Here is a 24,878-nt window from a genome sequence, read left to right on the forward strand (position 1 = left end):
CTACAGTAGAAGACCCTTGCCCAAGGTTCCATGCAGTGAGACTGAACCTGAAACCACATGGTTGTCAAGTGAGTTTAACTACAAAGCCATGACTCAAAACATGTGAATTGTTCTTGCCTCATTTCCCTGCCACTTTCACATATCTACACCCACATATCACTACCATGCAGTATCAAACTCTTTACACATACTTCACACACTGTTGGTCTTTTTGCATGAAGAGAGAAACTATGTTGCTTAGAGAAGTAACAACACTTCAAACTCCATGTATATTTTTATTACTCAGTCATACACCTTCATACGTTGGTATTTATATGCCCCATATCAGTTTGAAGTTTGTAAATAAACTGAGTTCCATTCTAGGGGCAAACAATAAAAAGTAATTCAGGATAGAGAACTAATCTATAAAGAATTCAAAAGTTTTACAACAGAGAGCTTTAAAAATTTGTAAATCTACCTGAGTGAGCTGACAACAAAGGAAGATCAGGTCCTTGCCGACCAGTGCTATTCAAAGGTAAAATTCCCAGTGCTCCACCACCTGTTAAATTAAATAAGAGAAGATTAAAAGAAGCATAAAAATATGTTAATAACACAGGAAATATATTTCTAATGCAGGTTGATGTAAAAGTATATAATAATTAGTCGATTTTATGTCTGTTTTGTAGTGAACATATTGATATACATTTAAGACAAACATTCTTTTCCTGAGTTAAAATAACTATTTATTCAAGATAAAGGATTAAGAGAAAATAGGAATATTATAAGTTTAAAGCATATTAAAAATATAATTATTCCAAAAACAGTGTACCAGGATTCAGGCTTTCTAAAAGTAATCTCTTTACCATTTATGGTAATATCATGTTTATTATAGCAGAAAGAATGTGTATCCTTTTGTTAAATCCTGAAAGACTTTAAAAGAAGAAATATTTTATATGATGTTTCTTTATTATATTGTTATATTTGAATAATAAAAGATTTGGTAGCAGTGTTTGTGTGTGTGTGTATGTGTGTGTGTTTTGGTGTGTGTGTCTGTGTGTATAAGTGTAGGGTGTGTATACAGGATGTCAAGGGTATTTGAGTACTTAATTACTCGTATATTACTCTCTTCAAAGCAATCAAAAGGTTTTTATTTCTTTCAATTCCTCAATAGCAGATAAAATGAAAAGGCATGCAATCATTGCAGTCCTATGTGTGGGGTACAGTGATTTAGAAATAGTGAACTTTCTAAATGTTGCAAGATCTTTTGTACACAAAATTCAGATGGAATTGGAAGCCTCTGGCAGGAATATTTCAACTACATCAAAGAGAAAAAGAAAACATTCTACACATTCAATAACATTTTATACCTGTTGGATGAATTGCAGTGTCGTTAGACACTACAATTCATCCAACAGGTACAAAACATTATTGATGATGATACTGAAAAATTAACGAAAGTTGTTGCCAAAGAGCCTCAGGTGTCAGAATGAATCATCAGAATTGTGGTGCACAAGGATACTTCATACAAGTTCTATGTATTGAAGAGAGACCAGTTCATGTCTGTAAAGACACAAGAAAACAATTTGATCCGTGCCAACTGGATACCTAACAAAGTTAAAAATCCTCATACTTCAGTTCTTCTCTCATAAGAAAAATTCTGACCAAGACTAAAAGTCTGACAGGAGAAATGACAAATTGTTATGTGCAAATTCTTCTGATCTGCCATGGCTAATCCACACTAAGTTTCCAGCAACTATAACGGTTTTAGGAATTATGAGTAACAAAGGTCACATCATGCCACCTCACATCTTGCCACAAAATCTTAAAATTAATGCAGCTGGATGTTTTGAGGTAGTAGAGAAACTTGTTGAGCATTGAATGGATGAAGTATAGAAGGTCATAAGTGTTTCAACAAGAGTCAGCACCTTCTCACAAAACCTACATAAACCAAGAATGGATGTCAGATAATCTTTACAATTACATAGCACCAAACTTGTGGCCTCCAAGCTCACCAGGTATAAATCTCATGAGCTGTTATGTTTGGAGTATTGTTGAAAAGGTGACTAAATAACATCCTCACAATAGCTTCATTGAAGGCCATCACTGCTCAGATGATGTCCAAAATAAAAAAAGGACCATTCAGTGCAGGCATGTCAACAACTCTGGTCTCATATTTAAGCAATCATCAAGGCTGAGGGCAGATTCATAGAAAATTCTTAAAACAAAGTTTATCAAGGACATGTGCACAAATTTATGTGCATCAATTTGTATTGAAGTACATTTGGTATTTGCTAGATAATTTTTTAATTACCAAATATGTCCTAAAAAAACTTCTTACACCCTCTCTCTCTCTCTCTCTCGCTCTCTCTGTGCGCACGCGTGCGTGCGTGTGTGTGTGTGTGTGCACACGTATGTATGTGTGTTTACACACTAAGCTGCCTATAATATGAGAAATATCAACAAAATAGAGTGATTTAGTCTTGATAATAAATAACACAAAAACCCTGACAAAACTACCATGGAAGTATATAAATAAATGTTGACAAATCAATTGTTTTGTCAACATGTATAGAAAACTTTCAGATTATTAAGGGCAAATTATTCTAATTTGTTTCTAGATTAATTTGTTGATAAAAGAGTTATCTACAATAATAAATACTTGACCCAGTTTGGACTTACTATTACTTTGAATAATAAAAAGAAAACCTATGTTTATAAATAATGCAATACTAAATAAAGTCAGATGTGTATCTGAATTTCTGACGTTAGTTATCACCTGAGTGTATTGATCAGATTAAGAACCCTATCTTGTTTTAATGATATATTCACTGATTCTCATCAGGTTTCTGACACATACACATACATACATATATGCAGGTACACACAGGATAATTATTTGATATTGATTTTTGGCATGGATATAATATTGATTTTTACACTAGTACAAGGCCACCAATTTCTAGGAGAAATTATAATTGATTACATCAAGTAAGCTCCATAACATACGATTTTATCAATCCTAGAGTGATTAAAGTCCATAAAAGGAGAATTTGAACTCAGAATATGGGATAATATGCCACTTTGTTTGCCAGTGTGTCACAATTATATACACATATACCTTTTTAGCAATTTCGTTTTTGTATGAGGTTCACAAGATTCTTTTTGTGAATTTGTGTGTTGAAGCAGATTTTATTGTGTTTGGGGAGAGTCATTCTCTTTTAGTGCCTATTTGGATAGAATCAATGACTATTGAAAAGGTTGCAAGACCGGTGAGTGTGTTAAATAATGAGGCACTAAAAGAGAATGACTCTTTTTTAGCAATGTTTTCTATCAAATACACATACATTTTTTGACTTTATTTTTATTTGTTTCAGTCATTGGACTGTGACCATGCTAGAGCACCACCTTGAAGGGTATAGTCAAAGTACTTAATTATTAAATCGGGTACTTATTCAGTTGGTCTCTTTTGCTAAACCACTAAGTTATGGAGATGTAAACAAAGCAACACCATGTCAAATGAAGGATGAAGGAAGAGACACAAAGACATACACATGCATACGCACAGATACATTTACACATACACACATATATGTGCACACAATCCACTCTGTTGCGGGGTTAACGTTAAGGGCATCCAGCCATAAAAACCATGCCAAAATAGACACAGAGGTCTGGTGCAGGCTCCTGTCAAACTGTGCAACCCATGCCAGCATGGAAGGCAGACAATAAACGACAATGATTATGAATGAGCTTCTACACCATGTCAAGAGAAGTACACACACACACACACACACACACACACACACGGATATATTTGCACACAATGGGCTTCTACATAATTTCCTTCTACCAAAGTCACTCACAGGGCATTGGTTAGCCCAAGGTTATAACGGATGATGTTTGCACAGTGATGCACAGTGGAAGGAACTAAACCGGAGATCACATAGTTGCAACCATACCTGTGCCTATAACATTGATTAACTTGTATATCATTAAACACTGCTAGTATACTAAAGTTAACCTTCTGGTCAGTCTAGTCAACAACCTTTCTGTTCATCATCATGAGTGTAATAAACATCCACTTTTCCCTGCTCACATGGGGCAAGCAAAATTTACTGAGGCAATTTTCAATGCTCAGATGTCCTTCCTGCCACCAACACTTACTCGTTTCCAAATAAGGTAATACTTCCCCATGACCAGATATCTTTTCACAGAATATCGGAATTCATAGACACTAATGGCATATGGTGACACTCATCTACAAATATCACATAATGTCAAAGCAACAAGACAGCCACACTCAAACACACAAAATATATTCACATATATCTACAATGGGCTTCTTTCAGTTTTTGTTTACCATATCCACTGTTTATCATAGTATCAAATATATTCAATGCACTTAGCTTTGTAAGGAAATGCCTAAGTGGTAATCTGGAAAAGCCAAGGTTTTCAGAAGGAGAAATCAACCAGATAACACACACACATTACAAACACAAGCTGTTAGCAGAACAGTAAAACTATGTATGACACTGGTCAAGTTCAAAATGTGATATTTTGTTATCAACAAGTCCAATGACAGAGCTCTATACCTTTGTTAGAAACCAGCACCTTTCTTCCTTACAGGAAGAATGCAAGTGACTAAAAAAATAAAGAGAACACACACACACACACACACACACACACACACACACGTCATTAAAGTGTTGGGTGTTTAATCTTATCAACAAGAATATCCATAGCAGTAAAAATTGAAAAGATTAGCCTTATATAATATATTGAAACGTGATGTGATTACACAAAAGGTGAGTTTTATAGTCTGATCAATGAAAACTAGTTAAACTGAAAATAGTATGAAACTTTCCTCAGCTACACAACTTGGATTTGATTTGAAGTACTGTGTCATTTATGTACTTTAACCATTTAGCATTTAAATTAGCCAGATTCAGCCTAAATATTCTACCTGTTTTTTTGTTTAAACTGGCCAGATCTGGCCTCTTACACTTATCCTACAATGTCGTTCTAAAAACTAAACAAGGCGAAGGAGTGGCTGTGTGGTAAGTAGCTTGCTTACTAACCACATGCTTCCGGGTTCAGTCCCACTGCATGGCATCTTGGGCAAGTGTCTTCTACTATAGCTTCGGGCTGACCAAAGCCTTGTGAGTGGATTTGGTAGGCGGAAACTGAAAGAAGCATTGTATATATGTATATGTATATGTGTGTGTGTGTGTGTGTGTCTGTATTTGTCCCCACAACATCGCTTGACAACTGATGCTGGTGTGTTTATGTCCCCGTAACTTAGCAGTTGGGCAAAAGAGACCAATAGAATAAGTACTAGGCTTACAAAGAATAAGTCCTGGGGTCAATTTGCTCAACTAAAGGCAGTGCTCCAGCATGGCTGCAGTCAAATGACTGAAACAAGTAAAAGAGAAAGAGAATCCCGATGAGGTGAGCCTCACAGCTAGTGTCTTCTTCACATCAGCCCTGACAAAGGCGATAATCTTATTCAGTGGGTAAAAGCACCTGCAATCACTAATCACACTGCAGCCAAAACTCAGCCATGCTTCCAGGATTCAAAATAATATTACTTTGCTTGGAAGGTAATGATTAGTGATAGGAAGGGTATCCAGCCATAGACTTTCGGCCTGAATAACCTTCATCCATCCCATGCAAGCATGGAAAAATAAATGTTAAAACAATCACGATGATGATTATGAGGTGTTTTCAATAATTGATAAAAGACTTCCAGGAAAAAAGATAATACAGGATTCAAAATAATGTGAATAAATAAGCATTGCATTTGACAGAACAATCTGAATGCTAAAGGGTTGAAAGAGAGAATAGGTATGCTAGTTGATAGTTTTTCCATACAGTATTCAGTGATGCACCTGGATACATCATCAGTGGTTTTTTCCTCATGTCATTAGGTGTTTCAGGTCTTTCAACATCAGACACCCTCACCCAAGATGATCCAGCTGAGGTTGATCAAGCTCCAGCTTCTATCAAGTTAGCTTTACCCCTGTTATCACTGCCCCTTCTAAGGCTCACATATCCTAATCCAAAGACACCTTGAGGCAGCCTCCACTGCCACCACAGCCAACCTGATAACCTTTCACCTCTAAGCCCTATGATGCCAAGCATATTATAAGCACTGCAGAAGGACTGACCAGCAAACCATCAGCATCTCCTTGCTTGCCACCCATTCTTTTAGCATAGCTCCACCAGTTCAGCTCTCATTTACCTCCTTAATGCAATTCTCCCTTGAAACACAGTGTTCAGCTCCCAATCTTTTTTTGTTGAAAGTAAGCCCAATGAGGTGAGCCTCACAGCAAGTGTCTTTTTCACATCGGCCCTGACAAAGGCAATAATCTTATTCAATGGGCAAAAGCACCTGCAATCACTAATCTCACATCAGATGGTGTTTACTATGAATGACTTCCAAAACTCAGCCATGCTTCCAGTGATACCATCCCTCTTCTGGAGTTTTTGGACAACTACTAAGGACGTGCTCCAAGGTTTCTCTCCTGGGCACAGTAAAGAAGCTGCTGACTCCAACCTTCCGCAACAAAAGTTGAATGTACTCAGTAAGACATCAAAAACTGCCTTAATTAGGAATTTTATACAGTGGAGCTCTGCTTTCCAATGGTCAGGCCATCAGAAGCACAGCATGAATATTCTCACATTTCTAATATACAGCTGACATAATGACAATACTTTAACAAGGTACCAAATGCAAGAGATGCTGAAACTGCAAAACACAGCATGTAGTAATACAATTGATAAAGAATCAAATATATAATGTTTTGCTTACCTAAATTATCTACATTAAATACCATGTAGAAAGCATTTGCCTTGATATGATTCCCAAAAGATTGTAGCAATCGTCCTGTACTGATGTCAGTTATCCAGTCCTGTAATAAAAGAAAATTACAACCAATATTAAAACATCAATTTATTTCCTTGATTTGTGTATCAATTTTAAACATCAAATTTATTCTCTTTATCTAATAGGCACATATGTGCCTATTATCTATAGGTACATATGTGCCTATTATCTATAGGCACATGTATGCCTTTATCTATAGACATATAAGCACAGACATGGTTGTGCATTTAAGAAGTTTGCATCCCAATCACATGGATTCTGGTTCAATCCCAGTGTGGCAGCTTGGGCAGGTGTATTCTACTAAAGTTTCTTTTGATAAATAAAACTTATTTTGTTCAGCAAAAATATCATTATAGTTCTTCCAACTATTACAAGGATATCTTACTTGTACGTTTTAAAAATATTTAAACTGATGATTTTTACAGACTTGTGTAATAACTATACAGGAAGCAATTTTTCATAATCTTAAAATATATACAATATGAATGTTGATGCTGATTATAAACAGATTTTTATATTTGTTAAATTTCAATAATTAATATGATTTGTAATGGTATTGGAGCCACTTTAAAACTCATATCTAACACAAAACAAACTTGCAGAACAAGCGTTTTTACATTCACATTTCCATTACAGCGTTAACTTTTAAATAAGGCATGGGCAAACTTTTATGAGATACATGTTGCATGAGATATGGCTCATTATCACAGGTCAACCTTACTACGAAAAACATTCAAGGCAATTTTTCATTAATTTTTCATTAAGTGTGACATTCAGAAAGTTCCACGAGTTTCTCATGACTGCTTTAAACCATGAATCATAATTCTTAGAGATTTCCACCCTAGTTCACTATAAAAAAAACACAGCCTTGCTCATGATGACAGGAAATAACCTTTTAATTTAGCTTTTTCATTGTCATACTCTGACACATCCTCCCCATCTTCTCTCCTTTTAAAACTATAGTAACCAGGTATCTCTTCTACAGCAAGACATCTGCATCTGTCCCTCTATTGCACTTTAACCTCTCATCATCTGGCACAAAGTCACTCTCCCTCAACACTACAACACCACCATCCCACTCCCTCAGTTGAGGGATTTGTCTTGCATGTTACTTAGTAACTTCACTAATGCCTGTACCACATAAAAAGCACCCAGTAGATTCTGTGAAGAAGTTAGCATTAGGAAGGGCATCCAGCCATAGAAATTGTACTAAAGCAGATATTGAAGCTTGAAGCAGTCCTCTGGTTTATTAGCTCCTCTCAAACCATCCAACCCATGCCAGTATGGAAAACAGATATTAATCAATGGTGATGATGATTATGATGAAGTAGACCTATTATCAAAGAGTCAACCCAGGGTCATAGTAGAAGACACTTACCCAAGGTGCTATGCAGTGGAACTGAACCTGAAACCATGTAGTGGAAAAGTGAACTCTACTATACCATATAAGATCACAATACCATATAAGATTACTTTACTATTTGTGGAGAGAAGGGAGAGGTGAGAAATATAATAAAAACACCTCTTTCCATAAATAATAAATCACCCCTATATGCTTTCCTACATTTTATGCTCCCTTCTGTTCAAAGAATTGTTTTTCTTCAAGATCCCTTCCTTCTAAATATATCTTTCTAGCATCCTATACCTTTCCGTCAGAAATAATCTCTTTTCTCCTTTTTCCTTTTCTGCTTCAGGTTCTTTCTACTTTTAATTATTCTTTCTTCTCTCTTTTCTCCTACTGGTTATCACAAGTTTTATAGCTGCCGTGTCTTACACATTTTTTTTTTTTTGGCCTTTTTTACTGTCACCCCACTTAATAAATATATACTCTAGTCATCATCATCATCAATTTAACAACCACATTTCCCTACATGCAAGGGTCAGATGGAATTCATTGAGGGAAGATTTTCTATTGCTGGATGCCTTTCCAGTTTCCAACCCTCACCTCTTTCCAAGCAAGTTAATATTTCCCTTTAACCAAACATGCTTTTCATTGAAGACTGAAAAACAAATGACCTACTTACACGATGCTAAGGCAAAGACATACACACACACACGTGTGTACACACAGACACATACAAACACACACAAGGGGCTTCTTTCAGTTTCTATATATCAAATCCACTACTCACAATAAACTTTGGTCAGCTCAGAGCAATAGCAGAAAACGCTTGCCCAACATGCTGCACAGTGAAACTGGAACTAAAACCACATCTGTGGGAAACCAGCTTCATAACCACATAGCCATGCCTGTACCCAGACTCTCTTGATGTAAAACTTATTGTAACATTTACAATACTTTATGATACAATAAAAGTTGCACTTCTCAACATCTTTTCTTCCTTTATTTCTCATTCTTTTCTCCTTTTCCTTTTCTTCTCTTTCTTGTCTCTTCTGGATCTCTCTATATTACCTCTTTCTAATTCTTTTTCATCATTGTTTTTTTTGTTGTTCTATCCTTATTTTTTTTTTATTTCCTGTTGTTCTATCCTAATGTTTTTTTTTTTACTTCATCTTTCACTTATGTAATTATGCCTTATTCAACCATCAGATTCATATTCATACTAGAATATTCAAATCTTAATATTAATAAATTTACTTTGACTAAATTTAATATTGCATACATCAACCTATAAAATACAAAGGTGTCAGTTACTTCAAATAAGCATTACCAATAAACTGTGTAAACAACAGTTAAAATCTTAGTTCTTTTACTGCTAGTCATATCTTTAGCTCCTGGGTGGTGGATTGGCAAAATCATTAAGATTTCAGACAAAATGCCTTGGGAAATTTAGTTCAGCCGTTCACTTTCTTATTTCAAATACCATGAAGGTCATCTGTCTAGAATCATTGAAATAATACAGGAGTTTATTTAATTGACTGCTTCCTCTACCAAAAATTTATTGCTTTATTCCTATAAGAAATCATTAGCATTGTTAATTCTATGTGTTGAGTATTTTCCCTCGTGTTTGTATAGTGATACACACACACACAAAGCAGTGCTTTGATGTGTATGGATCTGATAATGGGTTTACATCAAATAAAACAAATTCTCGTGCATAATTATATGATTAAGTGGATTGCTTCCCAACCATGTAATTTCGGGTTCAGCCCCACTGTGTGGAACCTTGGGTGTCTTCTAGTGTGGCCCCAGGCCTGACCAAACCTTGTGTGTGGAATTAGTAGACAGAAACTGAAAGATGCTCACTATGTGTGCATGTGCATGTGTGTGCGTGTGTGTATAATGTATATATCATCATCATCGTTATCATTGTCGTCGTCATTTAACGTCTGTTTTCCATGCTGGCATGGGTTGGACAGTTTGACTGAGGGCTGGCAAGCCAGAAGACTGCACCAGGCTCCAATCAAATCTGGCAAAGTCTTTACAGCTGGATGCCCTTCCTAACACCAACCACTCCGAGAGTGTAGTGGATGCTTTTTACGTGCCACTGGCACAAGAACCAGTCAGGTGGTACTGGCATTGACCACACTTGAACATTGCTTTTTACATACCACTAGCATGAGAGCCGGTCAGGCAGCACTGGCAATGACCACGATCAAATGGTGCTTTTTAAATGCCACCAGCACGGGCATCAACCACGCTTGAATGGTGCTTTTTATGTGCCACCAGCACAGGTGCCAATCAGGCAGTATTGTCATCAGTCATGACAATGACTTCACATGACCCAAAAGATCTTTGCAAGCACAGTTGATTGCTCAAGGATTGAAGGGTACTCTTAAATGGGCCAGTTATGCTGCACTGGCATAGGCCACAGTTATGGTCTCACTTGGCTTGCCAGGTCTTCGCATGCACAGCATATCTCCAAAGGTCTTGGACACTTGTCATCACCTCCACTACTAACTTGGTCACCTAGATAATGGAAGCTATCTATTACATCTAGCTTGATCCCCTGACAGTTGATGGAATCTATTTTCTTTGCATTTTCAGCATTTATTGTACCTATGCACCTTCCACATACAAAAGTTAGTTTCCCTGTTACCATTCCTCTGACATTGCTGCACTTTTTATGTGTCCAAAGCTTACACTAGATGCATCTTATGAAGTTTCTACCTACACCTTTTCTACAGAATGAGCAAGGCCATCTACCTGAAGGGATTTGTGATTTGTCTGCCTTCCTACTTACTATGACTTTGGTTTTCGCGAGGTTATCTCTAAGGCCCTTTGATTCTAGACCTTGTTTCCATACTGGAAACTTCTTCTCTTGCACAGGTAGTGATTTGGCTATAAGAACAAGGTCATAGAGGAGCTCCCAGGGGAAGCCTGTCATGAATTCCTTTGTTATTGCCTGGAGGACTATGATGAACAAGAAGGGGTTGAGCACTGATCCTTGGTGAACCCCTACTTGTACCCTGAATTCTTCATTGTACTCATTGCCCACCCTCACCTTACTAGTAGTGTCCCTGTACAAGGCTTGTATGGTTCTTACCAACCACTCGTTTATCGCTAGTTTCCACGCTGACCACCAGATAAGGGATTGGGGAACTCTATCAAAAGCTTTCTCTAAATCAACAAAAACCAAGTACAGCTAAGTATTTCTCCTGCAGTTACCTTACCAGAAATATAGCATCAGTGGTGCTTCTCCCTGGCACAAAACCAAACTGCATCTCACCTAGACTAAGTCTCTCCTAATTAGTTGGACTATGACTCTCTCAATACCTTTCATTACCTGATCTAACAATTTGATACCTCTGTAATTATTCCTATCTAAGGCATCACCTTTTCCTTTGTAGCAATTGACTATGGTGCTGCTACACCAGTCATTGGGTATGACTCTTTCATGAACCACCTGATTTACAATACGGGCAACTAGACCATAATCCACACCACCAGGTATTTTAAGCATCTCAGTGGTGATTCCTGATGGGCCAGGGGCTTTCCCTATCCTCATATCCTTAATTGCTTTATCTACCTGGGAACTGTCAATTTGCGTAGCTGGTCCCTCAACTGGGACAACATTTGGCAGACTCTCCTCTTCTCATTCATTCTCCACATTCAGCAGTCTTTCATAATGGCATCTTCAAACCTCTTTCTTTGCAGACTCATTAAAAGCAAGTGCATCATCATCCATGCAGACACATTTCTTTCCTCTGACATAACAATTTTCTCTTACACGCTGCCTTGCAATCCGAAATACTTCAGTTCTTTGATGCTGAACATAGGCAAACTTCTTTTCTGTTTCTCCCTTGGCTAGATGTACTTGTCTCCTAGTTTCCCTTCGGACTGTCTGATACAGTTCCCAGCTGCCCCCACTCTTCCAAGCCTGTTTCTTTGCTCTAATGGCCCTGCTTACAGTATTGTTCCACCACTGCATTATCCTAGGTCTTGAAGGGACATTGCATCAGTCACAGATTTGGTTGGTAGCACTCAGCAAGCTGTCTACACACACACACATATATATATATACATATATATATATATATAGAGAGAGAGAGAGAGAGAGAGATGTGTATATGCATGTACCATTATCTTGACATCACATGATGGCTGTAAACAAGCATCATCATCATCAAGGTGATGTTGTTCATTTCCAGTCTTCCATGAAAAACATGTCTGACCACAAGTAAAGGTTGACAACAGGAAGGGCATCCAGCTGTAGAAAAAGCACCTGCCACATCAAACTCCATCTGACTCATGCAAGTATGGGAAAGTGGATGTTAAATGATGATAATAATGTTAAAACCTAATCTAACTGCAAATAAGACAGCAGTTATTTAAATTTTAGTTTTCCTTGGCCTGGAAATGAAAATTAACCTTCACTATATTTGATATGTGAATATAAAAGTACAAACAAATCAATACTTCCTAGTAAGTTCAAAAGACATTTTAAAACTCCTATTCTCAGGACTAAGATTCAAATCGTTTTAATATATTGTGAGAACAACAAATGAAACAGGTATAAATTTTAAAATGTATAAATAGCAGTTTCTAAAAAATGCTGAGATGGTTTCTTCTGAAATATCTGATATGGTTGCACAAAAGGAAGGGGAAAAAATGAAGTTTTTTACTTTGGTGCAATCAATTACTTTGCCAGCATGCAGAAAGCTTCTTAACTAAGAGATCGAGCAAAGAACAAGAAATAATTTCTCTCTCAAATAGTGCAATTCATTGGCAGATGTAAGAAGTGTCTGCTGATAGCATAGAAAATGTATACTATGAATATGCTTCAATATTTAAATTTTACTTTACATGCTGATGATGAATCAACAGACATCACCAACAGAGAACAGCTTTTGGCAGTCATTCATTTCATTGATAAAAATCAATTACTAAATCAGATTTTATTATTCCAAAGTATAAATGCCAGGTACTAGAAAAGATGAAGACTTTTTGCATAGTTGAAAATGGGAACTATTATGCAAGTCATGTGTTGGCTATTTCTATTGATGGCTCTCTCTCTCTCTCTCTCTCTCTCTCTCTCTCTCTCTCTCTCTCCTTCCCTCTCTCTCTCCCTCCTCTCTCTCTCTCTCTCTCCCTCTCTCTCTCTCCTTCCCTCTCTCTCTCCCTCCCTCTCTCTCTCTCTCTCTGATAAGCTCTATGAAAAGGCTTACAATACTTGGAAAAAAAAAGAAGCAAAATTCAGAGGTTATCACCACTCATTGCTTTCTATATAAAGAAAATTGATTGCAAAAACATTCATAGTTGAATTAAAACAAGTTAAATCAAATTGTCAAAATGGACAATTCTATTAAAAGCAGACCATTAAAAACCTGTTTGACAAAATTTGAATGGATATGGATATATAGCATAGATGCTTACATTTACACACGGATGCAAAATGGCTGCTAAGGAAGAAGGTGCTCTACTATGTACGTGAAGTCCAAACAGAGCTTTTTGCATTTTTCTATTCAATTCTCAACCAGGGAGACAAAATACATTTCATAGATGCAAACATGGCTGTGTGGTTAAGAAGCCTTCTTTGCAATCACATGATTTGGGGTTCAGTCCCACGGTGTAGAACCCTAGTCAAGTGTATTTTACAATAACCCCCTGTCCAACCTATGCCTTTTGAGTGAATTTAATAGACATAAACTATGTGGAAGGTCATTATATGTGTGTTTGAGTGTTTTTCTGTTTGTCCTCACCACCTACATACCACTCGATAACTAGTGTTGGTTTGTTGACATCACCATAACTTAGCAGTTTGGTAACAGAGTTAACAGAATAAGTAAGTACCAGACTTAAAAAAATAAATCAATATTGGGATCAATTATTTGGACTAAACCCTTCAAGGCAATGCCCCAGCATGGCCACAGTCCAATGACTGAAACAAGTAAAATATAAAAGATAAGTAAATGAAAAACACTTTTGTAAATATCTTCCATGCAAATTTCTAACCTAAAATATTTTACAATTTTTTTAGCACGTTAATAATTTGAGCAGAAATATGCAAAATAAAAATGAAAATATTCTCAAATCTACAGATACCATTTCAAAAACAAAAAAGTTATTTAGAAAAGAAAAGATGGTAATTTTGAAAAGGCTTTCTTTATTAAATAAAACTCATTTAAAGGATATTGACCCTATCATACTTGAGTATTTGACAACTCTAGAAAAACTGTTGAATTTTTACTTTCCTTTGATGAACATAGCATAAAATGATTGAATGAAAAACCCTGTCATAGAAATTCCAAATGATCTTGGTTAGAAATTTATCTGAAGAATTGACTTCAGTATCTTTTCATAGCAAACGAAAAAATTAAATATAAAGAACTGTCTCTCAAAAAGCCTTGTAGTTTGGTTTGGTAGATGGAAACTGAAAGAAACCCATTGTAAAGTGGTTGACATTAGGAAGGGCATCCAGCTGTAGAAATCATACTAAAACGGTCAGTGGAACCTGGTGCAGCACTGGGCCTTGCTAGCTCCTGTCAAACAGTCCAACCCATGCTAGCATGAAAAAGAGATGTTAAATGAAGATGACAGTGATGATGATGAGGAAAATGATGATAGTGTGTGTGTGTGTGTGTGTGTGTGCATGCGTGCGTGTGTGTGTACATATGTATGAATGTATATACACATATATGTAAGTATGTGTACACATGTATCTATGTTTGCACTTATGCTTCTCCAAAAACCACAAGGCTGAAACAATGATGCAATTCTCATGTTTTCCTGTCAACAAATTATCCACTGGCTTTGCAACTTTGAATATGCATGAAATAAGGGGTGCCTTAAGTTAAGTTAAGTTAATTTTTTGGCTCAAAAAGCACAAAGCAAGGCCATGTAGGGGGACATGGAGTTATGTACAGGGTGGTGTTCATGCAAAGAGTTCAGGCCATTTCTGGTCAAGAGAGACTTTAAACCGAGCGGTCATCGGCATCTTCACTATCTCGTCTGGCAGCTTATTCCACGGATCCGCAACCCAGACGGAGAAAGTCCCTCACTTTCAATTGAGATGAAATCGTCGCAGATAGAGCTTTTCGGAGTGACCCCGCAGCCGACGCTCTGGAGCAGGAGTGAAGAACAGCTCTTTCGGGAGGTTACACTTTCCGCTTATGATGTTGTGAGCAAGAATGAGATCACCACAGCGGTGGCGTTTTTCTAGAGAATAAAGGTCGAGCATCTTCAGCCTTTCTTCATAAGACAAATGCTTGAGACCAAGTTGGGAATCAAGTGAGGGTTAACAGCAGGAAGGGTATCTAGCCACAAAACAATGCTAGTAGAGAAAACAGACATAAAAACAAATGAACAAATGAGTAAATGCTACATATTATGTACCAAGAGAAACATTGATTTCTAACACATTATAGGCATGAAGCCACCAATTTGGGAGGATAAATTAGTCAATTAAATTAACTCCAGGACTTGACTGGTATTTTAATTTATCAAGCTCAGGAAAGATGAAAGAAATGTTTATGTTGGCAGGATTTACACTTAGATCATAAAGAACTAAAACAAATACAGCAAAGTATCTTGTCTGATGCTCTAACAAATCTGCATATCCACAGTCCTACTAAGAGCAACATTAGGAAGAAAAATGTTATATCTGTCAAAGACTATGTATCTCAACACGTCTTGTCTCCAGCTGAGATGGGAATTTAAAAAATAATTGAAGTTTTCAAATACCATAAATAAATCTATCAATTGCAGGAAAGAAAAGTGAAGGTCTCCATTTATCTGTCAAATAGACAGGACAAAGGAAAATGTGGTGCCTGCCTCTCTTTCTCTCTCTTTCTAATTATGTATGTGTGTGTAATAATTTTGTATATGTATGCACCCTCACACTAATGAAATAAAAAATGGAAAATATATCTATTAGAATCTAGTTAAAGCAATTTAATATTTCCTTCCCTCGCAATTGATAGCTTTTATATGATTAACATGAGCAATAAAATTTAGCGTTTACTGGCCAAAATCAAATTTAAAAAATAGCATTAGTAGATAATCAATATTGTGTATAATGCCAAAGAAGTTCGTATTAGTATCTTTATGAACACTGCCTAATTCTTGTATTAAGTAAACATTTTACATTGGAACTTCATCGAAAATTAATACATTCAGCTGATTAACAATACATGTAAAAGTGGTGTCACTTGTTATGAGTAGATGCAATTACAAATGACCTCACTCTATAGTAATCAGATTATTACAGCTTTATAACAATGGAAAGCTTTAGCATAATAACGTAAGCATTCGTTTAGCAGTTGTACACAAGGGGAAAGGAGAGAAGGAAAGAGTAAGTTAGAGAGTATCAATAGAGATGAACTCTCAAAGTAGATTCAATCTTGTTTGTTCAGCGATAACTACAGCCAGCCAAACCTATCTAGCTGGAAGTGACAACAACAACTACTGCTGCTGCTGTTAACACTTCCACAATTGCTATTATCATCATAATTTTACCCACTATCTTTATTACTATTTATTCACATTGTTGACTAATGTTACCAGGACAGAGGACAGAAACTCATGTTTCTAAATAAAAATCCGATCAATTGTCGTATGTCCAGGGTGAAGATTACAACACTTGTGTGCAGGTCTTAAATATACTGATTGCAATTACTATTAAGAGAAAACCTTATGTGCAAAAGAGAAATAAGGAAAATTGTATTCAGAAATAGTTTAGACATAGTCTGCTGGATATTGAAAAAGCTAGTTTTCAGTGAATGATTCATAATAGCTGTTCATCCCATAAACAGCTTGCTTGATTTAGCAGATAAATTTTGTAATCTTGGCAACATAATTAATATTAGATATAGAGATAGTAATGGCACAGTGGTCTGAATTCAGGCAAGAGAGAAAAATCTAGAGTATTGTTGTTTTTATTTGAGAAAAAGTAGTTTCTCTTATTGTATGAAACAGCCAAGTGAGATATACATAAATCATGTAATAATGTACAGTAGTAAAAAAAAAAAATGGATAATAAATGTAGAGGATTATCAGGGAAGAAAAAGTGAAGATAGATTATTCAGAAAACAATTGCACTTTAAAAGTTGATGCCGAAGAGATGATGACTTCACTTATTTTGAAATTTAATGTGAATTCTTAATGCTTGCTCAGTGAAAATTGCTTCATGTTAATGGTAAAAGTTCTCTGAGATAAGAGTGTAACCTACGTTTGGAGAAAGTAGTTAGTTCTGACCTGAAGCCCAGGTCACACATATAAGGTGATGACAGACGAAGAGACACTGAATTGTTGACTTTTCCAACTCATGCTACTATGGGAATGTTTGGAATTCAATGATACTATAATTAACATGTCATGCTGCATGGATCAGTCATATATTGTAATCATTATCATCATCTTAACATCCATTTATCATGCTTGCATCAGTTGGGTGGAATTCTATAAGATAGATTTTTCTATGGTTGGATAACCTTCCTGCTGCCAACCCTCACCCTCTTCCAAGTAAAATAAGGTTTCTTCAAGGCTAGACATATTTGTCAGGAATATTGGAAACAAAGGACACCATTTGCATGGCAGTAACTTGTTTGCAACTACCATGCAAGGTAGATAGAGACAAGGAGACAGTAACAGCCACATATATACATATACAATGGGCTTTTTTCAGTTTCTATCAATCAAAACCATTCACATGGCTTTGGTCATTCGAGATTACAGCAGAAGGTGCCATGCAGTGGGTTTGAACCTGGAACCAAATGAGTGGGAAGCTTTTTAATCACACACTCATATCTGCACTCTTATGTACATCATCATTTTACATTCATCATCCATACTAGAATAGCCTGGAAAAATCAGCATGGTCCAAATCATTTTTTATCTGGCATTATTGTTTTCTTAGCTAGATCAGAAGTCTACATTTATTGCAAGGTTTTTTACATCCAGAAACCTTTCCTACCACCAACCAATAAAAAGGATATTTTAGGTGCATCTTATCATGACACCAGCTCTAGAGAGGTTACATTGTCCTCAAGAACACTAAGCAGTCCACCCAGCCAGTGTCGTCTCCACTCATTCACCCACCACTTAATAGCGTGTACAAGGTGTATTTTATCATAGCACCAGTGGTAGTGAAGTTATCTTGTACTCCATAGGATTAAAGAGTCTTCACTACTCTCTCACATGTTGAGTGCTTTCTCCAGACAAAATGACCAAGAAGATGAAAGAGAGCAAGGAGAGAAGTGCCGAGATGTGTTGGTGATGTGAGCAAGAGCATGGTGATAGAAACAGAGTGACTGAGGTAAGAAAGCAGTGGTGGAGGAAGAGAGAATGATACATTGTAATAGAGATGAACAAAGGTAAGAGTGAGTGTTGTATGTCAATATATGCATGCCAGTGTTGCATGACTGGCCCATTTAAAAGTACCCTTGAAGCATCGGGCAATATGATGTACTTGAGAAGACCTGTTGAGTCAAGTAAAATCTAAATCAAAGTCATGGCCAGTGCCACCTGACTGGCACCTGTGCTGGTGACACATAATAAGCACCATTCGAGCATGGGTCAATGCCAGTGCTGCCTGACTGGATCCCCGTGCTGGTGGCATGTAAGAAGCACCATGCAAATGTGGTCGATGCCAGTGCCCTCTGACTGGTTCCCATGCCGGTGGCATCTAAAAGCACCATCTGAACATGATTGATGCCAGTGACCCCTGATTGGCTCCCATGCTGGTGGCATGTAAAAAGCGCCATCCGAACATAGTTGATGCCAGTGTCCCCAGGCTGGTTTCTGTGCTGGAGGCATGTAAAATGCACCATCCAAACGTAGTCAATGCCAGTGACCCCTGACTTGCTCCCGTACCGATGACATGTAAAAAGCTTCCACTACACTCTAAGAGTGGTTGGTGTTAAGAAGGGCATCCAGCTGTAGAAACATTACATCAGATTGGAGCCTGGTGCAGCCCACTGGCTTGCCAGACCTCAGTCAAACCATCCAACTCATGCCAGCATGGAAAGCAGATGTTAAACAATGATGATGATGATGATATAAAGTGACAAATTGGCAGAATCATTAGCACACCAGGTAAAATACTTAGTGACATTTCATCTGCCTTTATGTTCTGAGTTCAAATTCTCCTGAGGTTGACATTGAACTTCATCCTTTCAGGGCTGACAAAATAAGTACCAGTTGAACACTGAGGTTGATAAATTGACTTAACTCCACCCCCAAACTTGTGGGCTTTGTACCAAAATTTGATACCAATATATGTGTATGTATATAAATGTATATGTATATGTGTATCTGTGTTTATGAGTTCGACACAAACATCACCAATTAACAAAAATAAAGGGTGCCGTGTCAAAAACTGAAAATTAGCATGTTGCTAAATAATATAAATACCAAAATAATCATTAGTGTTAAATGATCAACTAAATCCCTTTCGAGTATTGCCCTAGACTGGCCACAGTCTAATGACTGAAACTAGTACAAGAATGAATAATAATGATAATAATTATTATGCTTAAGATTAGGATGTTGATAATTATGCTGATGGAAGCTCTGTGCCTTAACGATAATTCCCAATTGTAACAACTTCATAAGTTTGTACCAACGCTGTCGGGGAAGATATATATATATATATATATCATCATCATCGTTTAACGTCCGCTTTCCATGCTAGCATGGGTTGGACGATTTGACTGAGGTCTGGCAAACTAGATGGCTGCACCAGACTCCAATCTGATCTGGCAGAGTTTCTCCAGCTGGATGCCCTTTTTAACGCCAACCACTCCGAGAGTGTAGTGGGTACTTTTATGTGCCACCAGCACAAGGGCCAGTCAGGCGGTACTGGCAGCGGCCACGCTCAAATGGTGCTTTTTATGTGCCACCTGCACAGGAGCCAGTCCAGCGGCACTAGCAACGACCTCGCCCGAATATCACCATCATCATCATTTAAAGTCCACCAGAAGCAACAGAGTGACTCAAGAGCTGAAAATGTCATGCACTGGCACTTGAATCTCTCGGCCCCTGAGTCACTCTCTTGCTTCAGCTAAATATTTAGAAAAATATACACATACTCATATTTTGAGTTGTATTTTTCTTGTTTGCACCACCATACACACATACACACAATAAAAAAAAAGAATTTTTAATAAATTATAAAGCATTTCTTCCCACCCACAAATACTTCATGCAGTAAGATTGTGGTGGCGGTGGAGATGGTTGTGGTGGTGGTGGTGGTGGTTGCGGCGGCGGTGCTGGTGGAGGTAGTAGTGGTGGAGGTAGTGGCGGTGCTATAGTTGGCGGCAGTGGCAGTGGTAGTGGTGGTGGTGGTAGCTGTGATGTAGTGAAGATGATGATTACAGTACTGGTGGTGATCCTTGTTGTAATGGTGGTCATGGTGGTGGTGGTGGTGGTGGTGCTGATTGTGATTACATTCAAGATGACGATGATGATAAGGGCAGCAGAAGCAGCAGCAGCAGCAGTAATAGTAGAAAGTCGAAAACTAATAGCAACAACTTCAGGTCAGATTTCAGAAAAGTAAATAATGACAAATTATCACATTAGCTGTAAAACAAAACCAAGCAAGAGTAATATTTCAGAAAATATAATAGCACATGCTAATAACATAATGGATTGAGCCGGTATGAGTGCATGCCATATATTGTAAAAATGCACTGGCTTCTAATATTTATACACAAATCATTGCAATGTGGACTTCCCATTCTAAAATATGACTTGTAAGTAGGACACTGCCAAATATGGGTTTTAGTCAACATTATCAGCCCCAATGATTTGTCTAGTATTTATTTACAATTCTTTTGCTTGTTCCAGTCATTTGGCTGCAGCCATGCTGGAGCACCACCTTAAGGGGTTTTAGTCAAAGAAATCAACTTCAGGACTTATTCTTTGTGATCCTACTACTTATTCTATTGGTCTCTTTTGCCAAACCACTAAGTTACAAGGACATAAACACACCAGCATCACTTGTCAAGCAATGACAGGAGGACAGACACACACACACAGATTATATATATATATATATATATATATATATATATAAAATCTTTCAAGCAAAAATAATGTGTATTTTTAATGTATATTATTTAGTACAGAAATTTTTACCACGATATTAATAATAAAGTCGTTTTAATGTGTAGAAAATTTTAGTACAATGTTAATAATAATATATTTAAATTAATATAATATTATTATATAAATTATATATATATATAAAATCTTTCAAGCAAAAATAATGTGTATTTTTAATGTATATTATTTAGTATAGAAATTTTTAGCACGATATTAATAATAAAGTTGTTTTAATGTGTAGAAAATTTTAGTACAATGTTAATAATAATATATTTAAATTAATATAATATTATTATATAAATTATATATATATATATATATATATATATATATATATATATATATATATAAAATCTTTCAAGCAAAAATAATGTGTATTTTTAATGTATATTATTTAGTATAGAAATTTTTAGCACGATATTAATAATAAAGTCGTTTTAATGCGTAGAAAATTTTAGTACAATGTTAATAATAATATATTTAAATTTATATAATATTATTATATAAATTTATTATATAATATATCTTTCAGTATTAATTTAATTACTGTATAGAGATTCTATCTTTTAAAAATGTAACCACATGTGTATTGTAGGTGATTTCTTTTCCTCCGTCTTCCCTTCCTTGGAGCTTTTGTTTTTCTATGTTTCTGATGAAGAGCTCTGCTCAAAACGTTGAATCCTCCTTCTTTGTTTCCTTTCCTGAGCATCCAATAACACTATACTTGTTCCAGGTCCTCACGTTGTTGTGTTTTCTCTTTGTGTTTTCATGTTTGGATTAACTATATATATATATATATATATATATATATATATATATATATATATACACACACACAAGTTTCTTTCAGTTTCCACCTGCCATATCCTCTCACAAGGCTTTGGTCAGCCTGGAGCTATAGTAGAAGACACTTGCATGAGTGGTGTGACTGAACCTGGAACCATGTAGTTGGGAAGCAAGCTTCATACCACACAGCCATACCTAAGTCTATAAACTTAGAATTTGGCAACTAACTGCCACATGTACTACCAGTGGTTCATTGCAAACTTCACACAACCACCTTATGCACTATCAGTGGTACATTTTCATAATTTGAGAAAATATTTTATTCTGTGTGTTTGACATGGTTTTGAGGATAGTTAAAAAACAGAAGTGCTAAATATTAAAGTTTAATTATGAAATATTGTTAAAAAGCAAAAAAAAAACATTTCGTTGTAATAAAATAGTATGCAGTGTGAACGGAAATATGTGGTGTCTCTGGTAAGTTCCAGTAACATGCCGTAGCAGTTAACATATTAAATACTTGTCCAGACCATGTCAGAATGGAAAACAGATGTTAAACAATGGTGGTGATGACAAAAATGATGACAGACCTTAGAAGAACAAAGGGAGTTTGAACTGAGAAAATTAAGTATCCAATTACCTACCGTAGGATATTTTGCCCAATTACCCACTGATTCTGACATCCACTTACATGTATGTGTTCACACTCACACACACATACATATATATATATATATACATACATACATATAAATAAGAAGATGAAAAATGAAGTTAGTACAACTTTAATATCTGTTACAATTGCTTCTGTACCAATCTGTTTTTAACCATATAGCAATGCAAATGATTCAGTGCAATAAAATACACAATATGTGCAGTTGAATATACTGGATTGGCACTTTATAAGACTAGCATTAAAACAGGTTTTTTTGCATGGTGTGCTGAATATACAAAGGTGGCATTGCTTACATAGGCAGAAAACAGGACAATAAGTATAAACTTAGATAAACTTGTACAATAATATTAATGAAAAGTGATAAATTCCACTGAGATAGACTTTGCCTTTCAATGATGATAATACTAATTCCTTCTGCTGTAGGCTCAAGGCCTGAAATTTAAAGGAGGGAGCAAATCAATTACATCGACCACAGTACTCAATCAGTACTTATTTTATTAACTCCAAAAGCAGGGAAGGTAAAGTTGGCCTCAGTCGAGTGTGAACTCAGAATGTAAAGATAGAAGAAATGCCGCTAAGCATTTTGTCCAGTGCAGCAATGATTCTGCAAGTTTCCCACCTAAATATTAATAATCCTTTCTACTATAGGCACAAAGCCTGAAATTTGGGGGAGGGGACTAGTTGATTACATTAACCCTAGTGTTTCACTGGTACTTAATTCATCGATCCCAAAAGGATGAAAGGCAAAGTCGACCTTGACGGAATTTGAACTCAGAAGTTAGTGGCAGACAAAATACTGCTAGGCATTTTGCCAGGCATGCTAAAGATTCTGCCAGCTCACCACCTTCTTATTTCTTTACTGCCCACAAGGTGCTACACACAGAGGAGACAAACAAGGACAGACAAACGAATTAAGTCGATTACATCAACTTTTCCATACTGGGCAGAACTTTGTAAGGGAATGTCTTTCTTGAAACCAACCCTTTTAGCCACCTCATGCAAACAAAGGAATATGATGTACAATTTTAAAACTGGGATACATACAGATTTATATATTTGTATATATATGCTCATACATACTCAAATGATAAACATTCACACAGTTTCTGTCAAATTTCATTCACATGGCTTGAGTCAACTATGGTTGACAGAAGAGACTTACTGCAAGGTGCTAAACACAAGAATTGAAACTGAAATATGATGGTTATAAATCAAACTGTTAACCACAAAGCCATTCCTGACCCTATTAAAACTATAAGATAGCAACCTTGATATTATGGGATAACTAGACATTATTTCAGACACTAAAAAAATTATTGTCAGAAATTATTAGAAATAAAACTGAATACTTACTTCTTTTTTAGGAAATTTCGGGCAGGAATTCTTATATTTAGAAGCTTTAAATCTCCAGGCCATTTTGATTGATTTCTGGCTTTATACAATGACAAGTGTCAAAAGCTGAGGCAATAATTTTTCCTTATTTTTTTAATAGCTTGCTTATTCTCCTGATGCTATATTTACTGTTGCTCCTTCCACTGAAATAGCTGCAATATAAGATTAAAATAAAAAGAGCTTAAAAGACTAATTATAGCAGAGTGCAATACATCATTAAATCAAAAGTAAATAAATAACATTTAATTAATACAACCCTTTGAATGAACAGACATAAAAAAAAGCATACAACATATCACTGTAGTTTGCACCTAGTCATTTGGCTGACTATCAATGTGCCAACAGATCTATTTTATGAAGGCTGGCATGGAGCTAAATAACAACAAAAACTCTTGCTATACACATACATATACACACATGTATATACTCAGTGTGTGTGTCTGTATGTATCATCCTTTTGTTTGTTCATCATTGTTCTTTTTACTTTCCATACTGACATGGGTTAGTCAGTTTGACAGGATCTGACAAGTTAGAGGACCTATTGGCCTCCAAAGCTTTTCTTTTCGCTTGGCTTCTATAGCCAGATGCCTTCTTAACATCAACTACTTTAAAGAGAGTACTTGGTCTTTTTTTTTTTTTTCTGTAGCACCAGAACTACTGGGTTTGCCTTGCAATTTGAAAAACTGAAGAGCCTAAACCAACCCCCATGACTAAAA

The 24,878-nt window shown here is 36.3% G+C and overlaps 1 protein-coding gene across 2 annotated transcripts in view; it reads right to left on the reverse strand.

Annotated features, from left to right (window-relative positions):
* LOC115214296 (coronin-7) overlaps positions 1-24,878 on the reverse strand; it is a 150,358-nt gene that overhangs the window by 65,326 nt on the left and 60,154 nt on the right. For both annotated transcript variants that reach the window (XR_003881888.2, XM_029783449.2), the window contains exons 2-4: positions 24,124-24,314; positions 6,791-6,890; positions 458-538 (exon numbers count right to left, since the gene is read on the reverse strand). Coding sequence is in view for 1 of the 2 variants with exons in the window: in XM_029783449.2 (XP_029639309.1) it covers positions 458-538; positions 6,791-6,890; positions 24,124-24,186 (244 nt within the window). In the remaining variant the exon portion in view is untranslated. The remainder of the gene's footprint in view (positions 1-457; positions 539-6,790; positions 6,891-24,123; positions 24,315-24,878) is intronic.

This window comes from Octopus sinensis, linkage group LG7 (genome assembly GCF_006345805.1).
Source record: "Octopus sinensis linkage group LG7, ASM634580v1, whole genome shotgun sequence".
NCBI classification, from domain to species: Eukaryota; Metazoa; Mollusca; class Cephalopoda; order Octopoda; family Octopodidae; genus Octopus; species Octopus sinensis.